Source organism: Narcine bancroftii, chromosome 4 (assembly GCF_036971445.1).
Source record: "Narcine bancroftii isolate sNarBan1 chromosome 4, sNarBan1.hap1, whole genome shotgun sequence".
Taxonomy (NCBI): domain Eukaryota; kingdom Metazoa; phylum Chordata; class Chondrichthyes; order Torpediniformes; family Narcinidae; genus Narcine; species Narcine bancroftii.
Window position 1 is genome coordinate 299,505,641 of NC_091472.1, and position 14,269 is coordinate 299,519,909.

At 37.9% G+C, this 14,269-nt stretch overlaps 1 protein-coding gene across 18 annotated transcripts in view; it reads right to left on the reverse strand.

The window, feature by feature from the left end:
* The window catches only part of LOC138762153 (myosin-IIIb-like), a 550,501-nt gene that overhangs the window by 166,568 nt on the left and 369,664 nt on the right, over nucleotides 1-14,269 (reverse strand). For 17 of the 18 annotated variants that reach the window (XR_011356778.1, XR_011356777.1, XM_069935663.1 and 14 more), the window contains 2 exons: nucleotides 4,369-4,423; nucleotides 1,801-1,870 (listed from right to left, as the gene is read on the reverse strand). Coding sequence is in view for 16 of the 18 variants with exons in the window: in XM_069935663.1 (XP_069791764.1) it covers nucleotides 1,801-1,870; nucleotides 4,369-4,423 (125 nt within the window). In the remaining 2 variants the exon portion in view is untranslated. Of the gene's footprint in view, nucleotides 1-1,800; nucleotides 1,871-4,368; nucleotides 4,424-6,150; nucleotides 6,823-14,269 lie in introns of those variants that run through there. The other variant, XM_069935658.1, reaches the window with a different exon arrangement.

Sequence of the window (14,269 nt, forward strand, 5' to 3'; positions counted from 1 at the left end):
CTATCCCTAGAAGTGGTAAGTGGATCTTTGTTGTACTCACATCATGCAAAGGCATCTTTTGTGGGTAAGGAGACTAAAATCACACAAAATAACTGGGTGCAGTCACAGCAAAGCCCTATATAATTACAATAAGATTTCTTTACTCCTGTTTCATCAGACAATTTGAAAATATGATAAATGGTTGCCTCAACCAGGTTATTTGTAGATTGTAACTAGCTGGCCTCCAAAGACAGATCTCTGTGCCATCCTACTAGTCAAAGCCTTCTTCTTATTATTATTCTATTTATTATCATCTTAATAAATATTCTATCTGCACTAGTATATTACTGCTACTCCAATGTTCCCTAACCTCATTGACAAATCTGTATGGGATTTAATCTAATGCCCTGTAAAAATTACAACTCAGCAGATCCATGAGTTTCCCCCTTCATCTATTCTGCTCATCTATCCTCAAACAACTCAAGTCAAACATGATTTATCTTTCATTATGAACAGCAGAACTATTTTCCTGAAAACAAGAGACAGGATTAAAAGTATACGTGTAAAACACTTAATTACAGCAAGAGCTAAGCAAGAGAATATTGAAGAAATTTGCAATTCCAGAAATTAATCCAGTAGAAGTCACTCAAGATTTGACTGAACTGAATAAGGAAATGCCTTCTATAAGTAGGATGTCAATAATATATCTTTTGAGAAGATCAGAGAGTCAGAAATCCTACAAGTGATTTAATCTGTAAATGAAATGAACATGTGAATCGTTCTTTCTTTTCAAAACTGAAAAGCAGTGCAGTATATGTAAATATAAAACATGTTTGAATGATGTATGCAGACATATGCCGTGTAGTCAGAGAATGAAATAAACAAAATGCATACATTGTAGGAGTTGGCCTTATCTCTTTCTGATTCATTATATTCCTGGGACCATACATTACATATCTTTTCAGAAAAGCTCGTTAAAATCATAGCCTGTGGAACAAAGAGCATCTGTGAGTTGTATGGATGAGCAAAATTATAACTACCTGCCTACTTGGATTCCGCCTGGACGGGAGGCTCAAAATCATCTCTATATTTTCAGCTTTGAATGGGGTTCACAGCACAGTATTATTTTTTGACAAAAGGAATTGTTCACATTAAACAAAGTAATGGAAGGCTGTATTTTGAAATTGCTTCACCGAACATGTACATGTTTCTCGTAAGCATTAATATTTTTGCTCAAAGTTATATCATTGACGGTCATCTCTCACTAACAACTCAGTTGAATCAAAATGGCTGATCTTGCTCTGATAAGCTGTACTATAGTTAAGCAAAGAGTTAATGAACAACTGCACCACTGCAGGCGATGGGGTTGGTTCAGATGACACTTTTCTGGAAGCCTTTGACAGCCACTGAATTCCAGTGACCGGAAAAACTTGTCCAGGCAGGTTGGGACTTCCACATTATAGGAATTCTGACATTTACCAGCATTTCTACCAGGAAATGGTAAGGGTTCTGCTGGAGCTGACAGTACTTCCCTCCAAAATACAAACCATAATTGTGACACTCATTCATCTACACTCAGCTCATTACACCCATCTTGCATCAAAGCATTTTCTCCTTCTACTAGAGGCATCTCTATCCTATTTATGAATGCAAATAAAGCAGTTTTAATTTTTGTGTACCTGAGTACCTTGAGTTTGATGAAAGCTATAAATAACAATTCTGTGCAAACACACAAATGTGAATGATTAATAAATTCATGTTTTTACTTTGGGCAAAGTAAAAACTTGGACCAGTAGCTCTTCACACCAAACATAGGCTTACCTTTCATAATTGGATGTGACTGAAGCTGTGACTCTTTTGGTGATTGATAATTTGTAATTTCATTAGACGCCTTTGTAACAACAAAAGTTTAAACAATTTAGATTGACCAGCAATATTAAAAATCCAATAATATACTTGATGGTGTACCTCATCTTAATTTAAAACAATACCATAGACAGGCAAACAAACACTTTTGTAATAGAAATGCAAAATAATCTTTTGAATTACTTTAAATTACTAAAATCAAATTATTCAATTAAACTTTTATTTAATAAAACTGATTTCATCAATGTATGTGAATACTTGCGATATGTGGCCTCACAGATTTGCAACAGAAATTGTTAATTTATAATAATGTATTGGTTGCAAATGAAGGAAATGGTTATCACAGATTATAATCCTTCCATAGTTTGATCAGAAATTTCCCTCATAATTTAAAGCAAATATGCTGTTTTTTCACACACTTCATAACTGCTAATATCATTGAAAATGTAAATAACTTTTTGTAACAAACTCATTACATTTACTGAACAGATTAACCAATAAAAAATGTCAAAAAAAATATTATTTTCTACCCCCAATCTGAATTGTGCATCAACAATAGCACTCTAATAACTTTTAGATTTAATTAATATTTTATAATAAAAGAACAACGCAAAAGTGTTAATCTTCTTAAGATTTCTAACAACATACTCAAAACATACCCTACATATGCTTAACAGAATTACTGGCATATCTATGCATTTTTATTTCATCCTTTCAACATCAAGTGGTAAGCAGCAAAAACGGGATCATACATCAAAGACTATGCACGGCTCCAAATCATAGAATGGCTCTTCCATTTCATATATTGAATTCAAGCAGAATATCAAAGTGCTACCAAAGAACCTCAGGTCTTTACAGAGAAAAGGGCTTTAACATCTGTAGAATGTGAAGTGCAATACAAATCACCTCAGGGAAATGCTAGCATTTATTCACAGCAGCAAATTTCCAGGCTTTTGATTCTCTTATTCACTGTACCACCCTGTCTCTCCACAGAATCAGTTCTTTGGAGGCAGCCCTTTGTCTCAAAAACTTCAAACATTGCTACAGTGGTTTCATGTTAAGACAGTGCAGCAAAGCTCCTCTGAATATATCTTGGTCCTATGCATTTAGGTTTTTGAATACATACTAAGATATTCAAGAGTATGTGAAAGAAACTCAGTGAGAGGACAAGTGGGAGGAGAGAGAGCGAGATGGGGGGCGGGGGGAGAGTGAGAGAGTGAGTGAGAGATCCTGAGAAGGTGGCAAAAAAAGGTTGGGTTTCAGTGAGACAAGAGAGGGGGCTCTTGCAGAAAAAAGAGGAGGCAGTTGTAGTCATGGAGCTTTACAGTTTTAGAGCAAGGAATCAAGCCCTTCAGCCCAACCTATCCAAAATGACCAAAAGTAAAAACACACAATGACCAAGCTGTGTACTTTATATAGCAAAGGTAAAAATACAGAATTAATGTTTCAGACTTGAGCCCTTCATCAAGGAAAGGCAAAATGACCAAGTTGTCTACCAAAGATGGTCCATTTTGACAGCATTTGACTCATGTTCCTCTAAACCTTTCATATCCATGCACATGTCTAAATGTCTTTTAAATATTGTCACTTTACCATTGTACCACAGCCCCTTACAGTTCCTTCCGCATACTGACCATCCTCTGTGTGGAAAAAGGTGCCTTTTATATCCCTGTTAAATCTCTTCCTTCATATTAAATTTATGTCCTCAAGTTTTAGAGTCACCTACTCTGAGAAAATGACTACGACTTCTAACATCAGCTCCATCCTTCATGATTTTATAAAACTCCATAAGGTAACACAATAATTTTCTATGCTCCAGGGAGAAATGTTCCAGGCTCTCCTTATAACTCAACCCTGCCAGTCTCATTAACATTCTTGTGAATCTTTTCTGAACCTTTTCCAACTTAATGATATCTTTCCGAGAGCTGGAGTACTCCAAATGTGGCCTAACCAGCATTCATGCATTTGTAGCATGATGTACCCACTCCTATATTGAATCCCCTGAAGGAAAGTGTGGCAAATGCCATTTTCACCACCCTACCTGTAGCACCACTTTCAAGGCTCTCTTCAGGATTTGCCATTCACTGCAATTCATCCGAGAAAGAAGAGGGAACATGTGGGGAGGGGTGAGGAAAAGGGCAAGGGAGCATGCAGGAAGGTGCGAGGGAGCATGCATGAAGGGGCAAGGAAAAGGAGCGAGGGAAAGGGACAAGGGAGCACGTGGGGAGGGGCGAGGGAGCATGCAGTAAGGGGTGAAGGAGAATGTGGGAGAGAATGAAGATATGAAATAGAGTTGCAAGCCTTAGAGACTGTGCAAGTGCTTTAGGGAGTTCGTAAATGAAGAGGTGGATATATGAGAGAGAGGTAGTCGAGGCAAGAAGGCCTGAAAAGTGGAGTAAAAGATGTTGTGAGTATAAATTAATAAAAGAAAATGTGGCAATATGTAGAATCTATGTGTATGTGAGCAAGAAGGAGGAGTGTTTGAGAGATTGGGAGGGCATAGAGTGTGTAAGAGAAAATTACCTTTTCATCTTTCACATTCTGGACTTCAATGCCTCCTTCATCATAACTGATGTGACTGCAGAGAACAAACAAATGTAAAAATTTCAAAGCTTCAATAAACATAATTACAAATATAAAACTAGAAAGCACATTCAATAGAACACTTTTAATGACCTACTGGTCAATATGTTTGCTTTATAAATGCAGAATTTCTGCCAGAATTTACTTTGCTGTTTCTTCGTCAAGAATAAAAAGGATCACTGATGTGGCAGTTTACATCAAAAGTTGCATTGAAGCTTATGCTGATCAAACTGACTCTTTTAATGGCATTCATTCAAAGGTACACGGGCATCACACTTATCAATGATACCTTGGAAAATTCTCAGGTAAGCCGGTTCTTTCTTTGTTCATTAGAAGTCTGGCAAGGAGACTCAATTGATTAATTCTAGGGTAGATGAAATGGAGAGAAATTGTAGAGCTGAAACCAATCAATCTGACTCACTGTAAACATAATCAGCTGTCTTTCACAGACGGAAAGCTTTATTTTTGTTTTATTATGTTCCAATGTAAATAAACATGAACACCAATAGTAGGGTTGTTCATATTAGAGATTAAATTGAAAACCAGTTTTCATAGCTTTTAAATGATGGTCCAAATGATGATTGGTTAATACCAATAGCCCCAACTATTTAAATAGCTTTCTGGAACTTAGTTATAACAGTAGAGAGAAACACAGAAATTCTACACTCACTATACGATGAATGTTGCACTATCTGCCAGAAGGCCTTGTTGAAGGCCTTGTACAACAAAACAGGTGTGGAGTTTAATTTTTCAGTGATTCCCCTGGGAAACTGGCTCTCAGGCATAATGCAGAAACTACAATCTCATTGATTTTAATGGGGATTCCAGGGCTGTCAGGAAGAAAGGAAATGGGACTGAATTAAACAAGAAAATCAGCAATGCTGGGGTATAGTGCAATACACAAAAATGCTGGAGAAATTCAGCAGGTCATGCAGCATCCATGGGAGGCAAAAAGCAATCAATGTCTCCTGTCTTAAGTGATCTTCCTCCTCTTGGATGCCTCATTCTGGCTTTCTGCCTTCTTTGGATCTTTTAATTTCTAACTGTCACCAAGATATTAACTGCTTCAACTTCACTGCATTCCCATATACCAATCTTATTCCTCAGGGTGCACTATACTCCATTCTCTCCATAAACCAAACATGGAAGGGGTCAGGTCTGAAACATTGATTGCCTTTTACACCCTGTGGATGCAGTGTGACCTGTTGAGTTTCTCCAGCACTTGTGAGGTGCAAAGGAAAGGCAACATAAACTATTTAAGCATATTTTAGGTGATTTTTATTTTTAAAGTTTATAATTACACACCTCATTTTTTTTTTGTAATAAGTTCCTGAACTTTGGCAGCAAGAAGAGCTGTGAAAGAACTTAGCAGGCTGTCAAAGGATTTCAAGGACATTTTGGAAGCAGAAATATCCATGTTTCCAATTTCAGACCTGTTTCTGCACTTGCCTCGAGTTTGGGACACTTTCTGCCAACAGATCTGAACTGGAAGGTTCTGGGCATGGGCTGGCATGATATCCTTCAGCCTTTCTCTTGGTGTACATCCTTCTGTAATTTGCTGGCCTGCCACATTGACCACCGCCAGTGGGCTGATAACGCCTCAAACCGTGCATCTTGGCGCCTCACAGTTTGGCGGGCAGCAACCTCCTTTGAAGAAGACCGCAGAGCCCACCTCACTGACAAAAGGCAAAGGAGGAAAAACCCAACACCCAACCCCAACCAACCAATTTTCCCCTGCAACCGCTGCAACCATGTCTGCCTGTCCCGCATTGGACTTGTCAGCCACAAACGAGCCTGCAGCTGACGTGGACTTTTTACCCCCTCCATAAATCTTCGTCCGCGAAGCCAAGCCAAAGAAAGAAGACATTCAACATTAGTATAAAATGTCATCTGATTGGTCTTCATGGGAATTTGTTGTATGCAGACTGGTATTAAATTTGTTACATCATAATAGTGATACGACTTCAAATTGTACTTCAGTCTCTTGTGTTCCAGTTGCTAAACTCTCTTATATAAAAAAATATAATTTAATCACTTATCTCAATTATGTCCAATCTTTCTGTCTCTTAGTTGGCACATGCATTTCAGAAGTATCAGCCGCCCTCCATTTATTGGTCCAAGTGAATGTCTGTGAGCTAATCACCAATAGTCAGGAGGCAGCATTGTAGCCAATTGCATCCCAATCTGATCTCCGCATTTCAAGAAAATGTTGGTGGAGAGCCGTCAAGTAGGAGACCAAATCCTGATTATTCTCCACTGTGAACTGAAGTGAACTGAAATATCTTCACCAGAATACTGAGCAAACTTTGGCCAAGCCCAACCACACCTGTTATATATGCCTTCATTATATATCACGAATTTCCAAATTACAGCAACAATGGTTTTAACCAGCATCTTAAAGAAGAAGAGATGATGTGAGATAAAGAGTTCTGTGGAGGGAATTCTAGAAATTATAGAATGAAAATTTTTTAAATATATTTTTTTAATTTTTCACACTGTCAACCATATCAACCAAAATACATACAAACATTTCCCTCTTAAATATACACAGTGGCATTTTCTCCCCTTTTTTCCCACCAACCTTCCCTCCCCAGTTCCAACCCCCTCCAAAACTAATAAACATTCAACATATACAATACAATAAAACCATTAAACAATGTCATCACACAATAAAAAATAAACAAGAAAAATGTGTCATCTACTTTTACATACTGGATCAAGTCATTTTGTCTTATCATTTTAGGGGGTGGAGGTCTGAGGCAAGCCCTCTCTGTTAAGTTCTATGTATGGCTCCCAAATTTGTTCAAATAATGTGACTTTATTTTTTTAATTATATGTTATTTTTTCCAATGCAATACATTTATTAATTTCCATGTACCATTGCTGTATTCTCAGGCTCTCTTCCGATTTCCAAGTTGACATTATACATTTTTTTGCTACAGCTAAGGCTATCATATCTTTTTTGGGCTTCATCCAATTTGAGGCCTAATTCCTTACTTCTTATATTACTTAAAAGAAAGATCTCTGGATTTTTTGGTATGTTGCTTTTTGTGATTTTATTTAATACCTGATTTAGATCTTCCCAAAACTTTTTCACTTTCTCACATGCCCAAATTGCATGTACTGTTGTTCCCGTTTCCTTCTTACAGCGAAAACATCTATCTGATAATGTTGGATCCCATTTTTTTTTAAACTTTTGGGGCGTGATATATAACCTGTGTAACCAATTATACTGTATCATCCATAACCTTGTGTTTATTATATTCTTCATAGTTCCAGAACATAACTTTTCCCATGTTTCATTTGTTATCTTTATGTTTAAATCTTATTCCCACTTTTGTTTGGGTTTATAGCTTATTTCATCATTTTCCTTCTCTTGCAGCTTGATGTACATGTTTGTTATAAATCTTTTAATTATCATTGTGTCTGTAATCACATATTCAAAGCTGCTTCTTTCTGGTAATCTCAGTCAGTCTGTTTCTTTAAGTAGGCTTTCAGTTGATGGTATGCAAATATTGTACCATGAGTTATTCTATATTTGTACTTCATTTGTCTTGGTGTGAGCTTGCAGGCGCCTCAGATTGAAGAGACTGCTATCCGTGCGGTACCGGATGTAAACAGCGTCTTCATTGTTGGGGTCTTTCATGGCTTGGTTCAGCATCATGCTGAAGAAGATTGAAAAGAGGGTTGGTGCGAGAACACAGCCTTGCTTCACGCCATTGTTAATGGAGAAGGGTTCAGAGAGCTCATTGCTGTATCTGACCCGACCTTGTTGGTTTTCGTGCAGTTGGATAATCATGTTGAGGAACTTTGGGGGACATCCGATGCATCTGAGGCGCCTGCAAGCTCACACCAAGACACAAGAGAAACTTGTCCGTGAACTACTCTTTGCAGATGATGCCGCTTTAGTTGCCCATTCAGAGCCAGCTCTTCAGCGCTTGACGTCCTGCTTTGCAGAAACTGCCAAAATGTTTGGCCTGGAAGTCAGCCTGAAGAAAACTGAGGTCCTCCATCAGCCAGCTCCCCACCATGACTACCAGCCCCCCCACATCTCCATCGGGCACACAAAACTCAAAGCGGTCAACCAGTTTACCTATCTCGGCTGCACCATTTCATCAGATGCAAGGATCGACAATGAGATAGACAACAGACTCGCCAAGGCAAATAGCGCCTTTGGAAGACTACACAAAAGAGTCTGGAAAAACAACCAACTGAAAAACCTCACAAAGATAAGCGTATACAGAGCCGTTGTCATACCCACACTCCTGTTCGGCTCCGAATCATGGGTCCTCTACCGGCACCACCTACGGCTCCTAGAACGCTTCCACCAGCGTTGTCTCCGCTCCATCCTCAACATCCATTGGAGCGCTTACACCCCTAACGTCGAAGTACTCGAGATGGCAGAGGTCGACAGCATCGAGTCCACGCTGCTGAAGATCCAGCTGCGCTGGATGGGTCACGTCTCCAGAATGGAGGACCATCGCCTTCCCAAGATCGTGTTATATGGCGAGCTCTCCACTGGCCACCGTGACAGAGGTGCACCAAAGAAAAGGTACAAGGACTGCCTAAAGAAATCTCTTGGTGCCTGCCACATTGACCACCGCCAGTGGGCTGATAACGTCTCAAACCGTGCATCTTGGCGCCTCACAGTTTGGCGGGCAGCAACCTCCTTTGAAGAAGACCGCAGAGCCCACCTCACTGACAAAAGGCAAAGGAGGAAAAACCCAACACCCAACCCCAACCAACCAATTTTCCCTTGCAACCGCTGCAATCGTGTCTGCCTGTCCCGCATCGGACTTGTCAGCCACAAACGAGCCTGCAGCTGACGTGGACTTTTTACCCCCTCCATAAATCTTCGTCCGCGAAGCCAAGCCAAAGACTTCATTTGTTCAAATGATAATAAATTATTTCCCAAAAGACAATTTTCTATTCTTTTAATTCTTTTTCTCTCTCATTCTCTAAAGGAAAGGTTATCTATTGTAAAAGGGATTAGCTGATTTTGGGTCAATAATAATTTTGGTATTTGGTCATTTGTTTTTTTCCTTTCTAAGTGAATCTTCTTCCATATGTTGAGTAAATGATGCAATACTGGAGAGCTTTTATATCGTACCAGCTTTTCATCCCACTTATAAAGTATATGTTCCGGTACCTTCTCCCCTATTTTATCCAGCTCTCTCTTAGTCCAATCTGGTTTTACCCTTGTCTGATAAAAATCTGATAAATACCTTAATTATGCTGCTCTATAATAATTTTTAAAGTTTGGTAACTGCAAACCACCTTGGTTGTACCTCTCTGTTAATTTTTCTAAAGCTATCCTTGGTTTCCCCCCTTTCCATAAAAATTTCCTTATTATTCTCTTTAGTTCATTAAAAAATTTCTCTGTTAAGGGAAATGGTAACGATTGAAATAAGTATTGTATCCTTGGGAAGACATTCATTTTAATGCAATTTACCCTTCCTATCAATGTTAGCGGTAATTTTTTCCAATGTTCTAAGTCTTCCTGCAATTTCTTTATTAGTGGCTGATAATTTAATTTGTACAAGTGGCTTAAATTATTATCTATCGGATTGCTTATGTTTGCCATTTAAATGGTGATTCTTTTTTAAATTCTGTATAATCCGCATTACTCATTGGCATCACTTCACTTTTATTTGCGTTGATCTTGTACCCCGATTTTCTCCATATTCCTTCAATTTCTTATGTAGTTCTTTTATTGATATTTCTGGTTCTGTTAAGTATACTATGATGTCATCTGCAAATAAACTGATTTTATACTCCTTCTCCTTTATTTTTATCCCTTTTATTTTATTTTCTGTTCTTATCAGTTCTGCCAATGGTTCTATTGCTAAAGCGAACAGTGAGGGAGATAATGGAATCCCTGCCTAGTTGACCTACTTAATTTAAATTGCTTCGATACATATCCATTTACTGTTACCTTCGCCAATGGTCCATTATATAATGCTTTAATCCAATTAATATATTTTTCTGATAGATTGAACCTTTGTAATACTTTGAATAAATAATTCCATTCTACCCTGTCAAAGGCTTTTTTTGCATCTTATTTCCTTGAACTGCATGAACTAGATTAATAAATTTACAGACATTATCATCTGTTCGTCTTTTCTTAATAAATCCAGTTTGATCTTGTTTTACTATTTTTGGTACACAGTCGGCCAATCTGTTGCTAATAATTTTGCTATTATCTTATAATCTGAATTAAGTAGAGATATTGGTCTATATGATGCTGGTGTTAGTGGATCTTTCCCCGTCTTTGGTATTATCGTAATTATTGCTATCTTACATGAATCTGGTAAATTTTGTGTTTCTTCTATCTGGTTCATTACTTCCAGGAGAGGAGGAATTAATAACTCTTTAAATGTTTTATAGAATTTTATTGGGAATCCATCCTCTCCAGGCGTTTTATTGTTCGGCAGCTTTTTTAATATATCCTGTACTTCCTCTACTTCAAATGGTTTTATCAGTTTGTTTTGTTCCTCTTGCAATTTCGGCAGTTCAATTTTAGCTAAAAACTCTTCTATTTTATCATATTTCCTCTCGTTCTCAGTTTGGTAATTGTTCATAAAAAGTTCTCATTAATCTCCATTGGATTATATGTAATTTGTTTGTCCTTTTTCCTTGATTCCAATACAGTTCTTTTAGCTTGTTCTGTTTTAAGTTGCCAGGCTAATATTTTGTGTGTTTTTTCTCCTAGTTCATAATACTTTTGCTTTGTTTTCATTATGTTCTTCTCCACTTTATACATTTGTATTGTTTTGTATTTTATTTTTTTGTCCGCCAATTCTCTTATTTTTGTTATATCATCCCTTGTTGCTAGTTCCTTTTCTGTACTTACTATCTCCCTTTCCAACTGTTCTATTTCCCCATTGTAGTCCTTTTTCATCTTAGTTACATAACTTATTAACTGCCCTCTAATGAAGGGTTTCATTGCATCCCATAATATAAATTTGTCTTTCACTGATTCCATATTTATTTCAAAGTACATTTTAATTTGGCATTCAATAAACTCTCTAAATTCCTGCCTTTTAAGTAGCATGTTTAACCTCCATCTATATATTCTTGGTGGGATATCCTCCAGTTCTATTGGTAATAACAGGGGTGAATGATCAGATAGCAATCTAGGTTTATATTCAGTTTTCCTAACTCTTCCTTAAATATGGGCCGACAACAATAACATATCAATCCTTGAGTATGTTTTATGCCTTCTCCCTTCGGTGCTGCCTCCTCCATATATCCATAAGCATTGGATCCAAATTAAGGTTAAAATCCCCTCCTATCAATATATTCCCTTGCGTATCTACAATCTTCAAAAGAAATATCTTGCATAAACTTTTGATCCTCTTCATTAGGTGCATATATATTGACCAAATTCCAAAATTCTGAATATATCTGACACTTTATCATTACATACCTCCCTGCTGGATCTATTATCTCCTCCTTTATTTTGATTGGTACATCTTTATTAATTAATATAGCTACACCTCTAGCTTTTGAATTATATGATGCCGCTGCTACGTGCCCTACCCAGTCCCTCTTTAATTTATTATGTTCCACTTCAGTTAGATGTGTTTTCTGCACAAATGCTATGTCTATTTTTTTCTTTTTTCAGTAAATTTAATAGCCTCTTCTGCTTAATTTGGTTATGTATTCCATTAATATTTATAGTCATATAATTCAACATGGCCATCTCATATCTTGTTTACACCTCATTTCTGCTTCCTCACCACCACCATCCTCCTTTTCCCCATTTTCATCTCTCAGTTTTCCCTTTTTAAACTCAATGTATGTCAACTCATTTAAAACATAAAATATTTCAACAACTCCCACATCCAATATTCCCTTAGCCCCAAATGTCCCCCCTCTCTGAGTTGCCCCTTATCCCTTGCCGGGCAACCACAACTCCCCTCTCCATTTGGATTGCGAACCCGCTCGCAAGCGTCAACTGATTTCACAGTGACGGTTATTCTCTCCCATCCAACACCCCCAGAAAAGACTTTTTTTTTTAAACACATATAACAAAGCTCACCCTCTTTTTTTCCCATACTTCCTTTCTTCCCTTTTCTTTCCCTTCTTTAGTTCTTACATATACCTTATTTTTACATCTTTATATGTATTTTATTGCCATTCTTCATTCTTGTTACATCTCTTCATCTCTCCTTCTGTCCTTCAGGCGTTCTGCAAATTCTCGTGCTTCCTCCAGATCCAAGAACAGTCTGTTTTGCTCCCCAGGGATAAATATTTTAAGCACCGCTGGATGTTTTAATATACATTTATAACCTTTTTCCATAGGATCGATTTTGCTGTATTAAACTCCTTCCTCTTCTTTAAGAGTTCAAAACTTACGTCTGAGTAAAAAATATTTTTTGACCCTTGTATTCCAATGGTTTATTGTCTTCTCTAATTTTATTCCTTGCCCACTCCAGTATATTTTCTCTTGTCGTGTATCTCAAAAATTTTACTAAAACGGATCTTGGTTTTTGATGTGTCTGTGGTTTCGGAGCTAGTGCTCTGTGTGCCCTTTCTATTTCCATTCCTTCCTGTATTTCTGGCATTCCCAAGACCTTTGGGATCCATTCTTTTATAAATTCCTTCATATCTGTGCCTTCTTCATCTTCCTTTAGGCCCACTATTTTTATGTTGTTTCGCCTACTATAATTTTCCAACATATCAATTTTCTGAGCGAACAACTCTTGTGACTCTAACTTTTTTTATCACTTTCTTCCAATTTTCTTTTCAAGTCATTCACTTCCATTTCTACAGACATTTCTCGTTCTTCCACATTTTCTAATCTTTTCCCTATTTCTGTCATGGCCAGCTCTATTCTATTTACTTTTTCTTCTGCACTTTTCATTCTTCTTTTCATTTCATTAAATTCTAATGTCAACCATTCTTTTAATGCTCTTATTTGTTCTTGGGGAAAAAAACTTTATCTATATTCTGTCCATCTGTTTTACCTTCTATTTCTCTGTGCAGATCTTGGTCTTCTTCTTCCTCTTCTTCTGTGTCTGCACCTGTGTTTGTGACTACTTCTTCTTCTCTTCCTGTATCTGTGTCTCTTCTGACTTTCCTGATGAGTTGCTTGTCTCACTTTGCTGGGCTTCTTCTTGCTTGGTTTCTTGCTGTTGGTCCTCTTCTTCTGGCCTACTCATCTGTTGAGCCTCCCGGTGCCGCTCTTGTTTCCTTTCACTCCCTTTCCTATCGCTTTCCTCTTCTTCCAGTTGAGAGCTCTGATGTTGAGAATTCCTCAGCTGGTCGCGTTAAGTTTGCCCGCTCTTCATCTGAGGCCCCCTCCCGTCGGTGTTCTCCTTCTCCTTAGTAAGCGCACTGCGCACGTGCGACTCCTAACGCATGCGCAGTTGTGCACTTTTGTTTGGCTCAGAGAGCCATTTTTGCAGTCCAGCGGTCGGAGGGTCGGGACTCTGCAGGGTCGTCACCAACCTCAGAGAATGAGCTCTCTTCTCCATGATGGCTCCCTGTTTCTTCATGCAGGTAAGGCATTCTCCTTTCTCTTCTGGCATCTTTTCTTCTTTTTTTCCCATTGTTTTTACTTTTACCTTCTTGGGTGCCATTTTCTTTCTTTTCTCTACAACTTTATCTTTTATTTGTTATGTTTTGTATTTCTTGAACTTGGCATTTTCTTCACTTTATTTCTTCTTTTCTGGAGAGGGCTGGTATTCCCCTACTGACCACTACTCCATCACGCAACTCCCATAGAATGACAATTGAAGTCAGATTTGCTAATATCAGAATGATTAGATTCAGGAAAATGGTGGTATTGCCAGAGCTGCTGTCTAGCAGTGCTGCCACTGGAGAGCAGGAAACA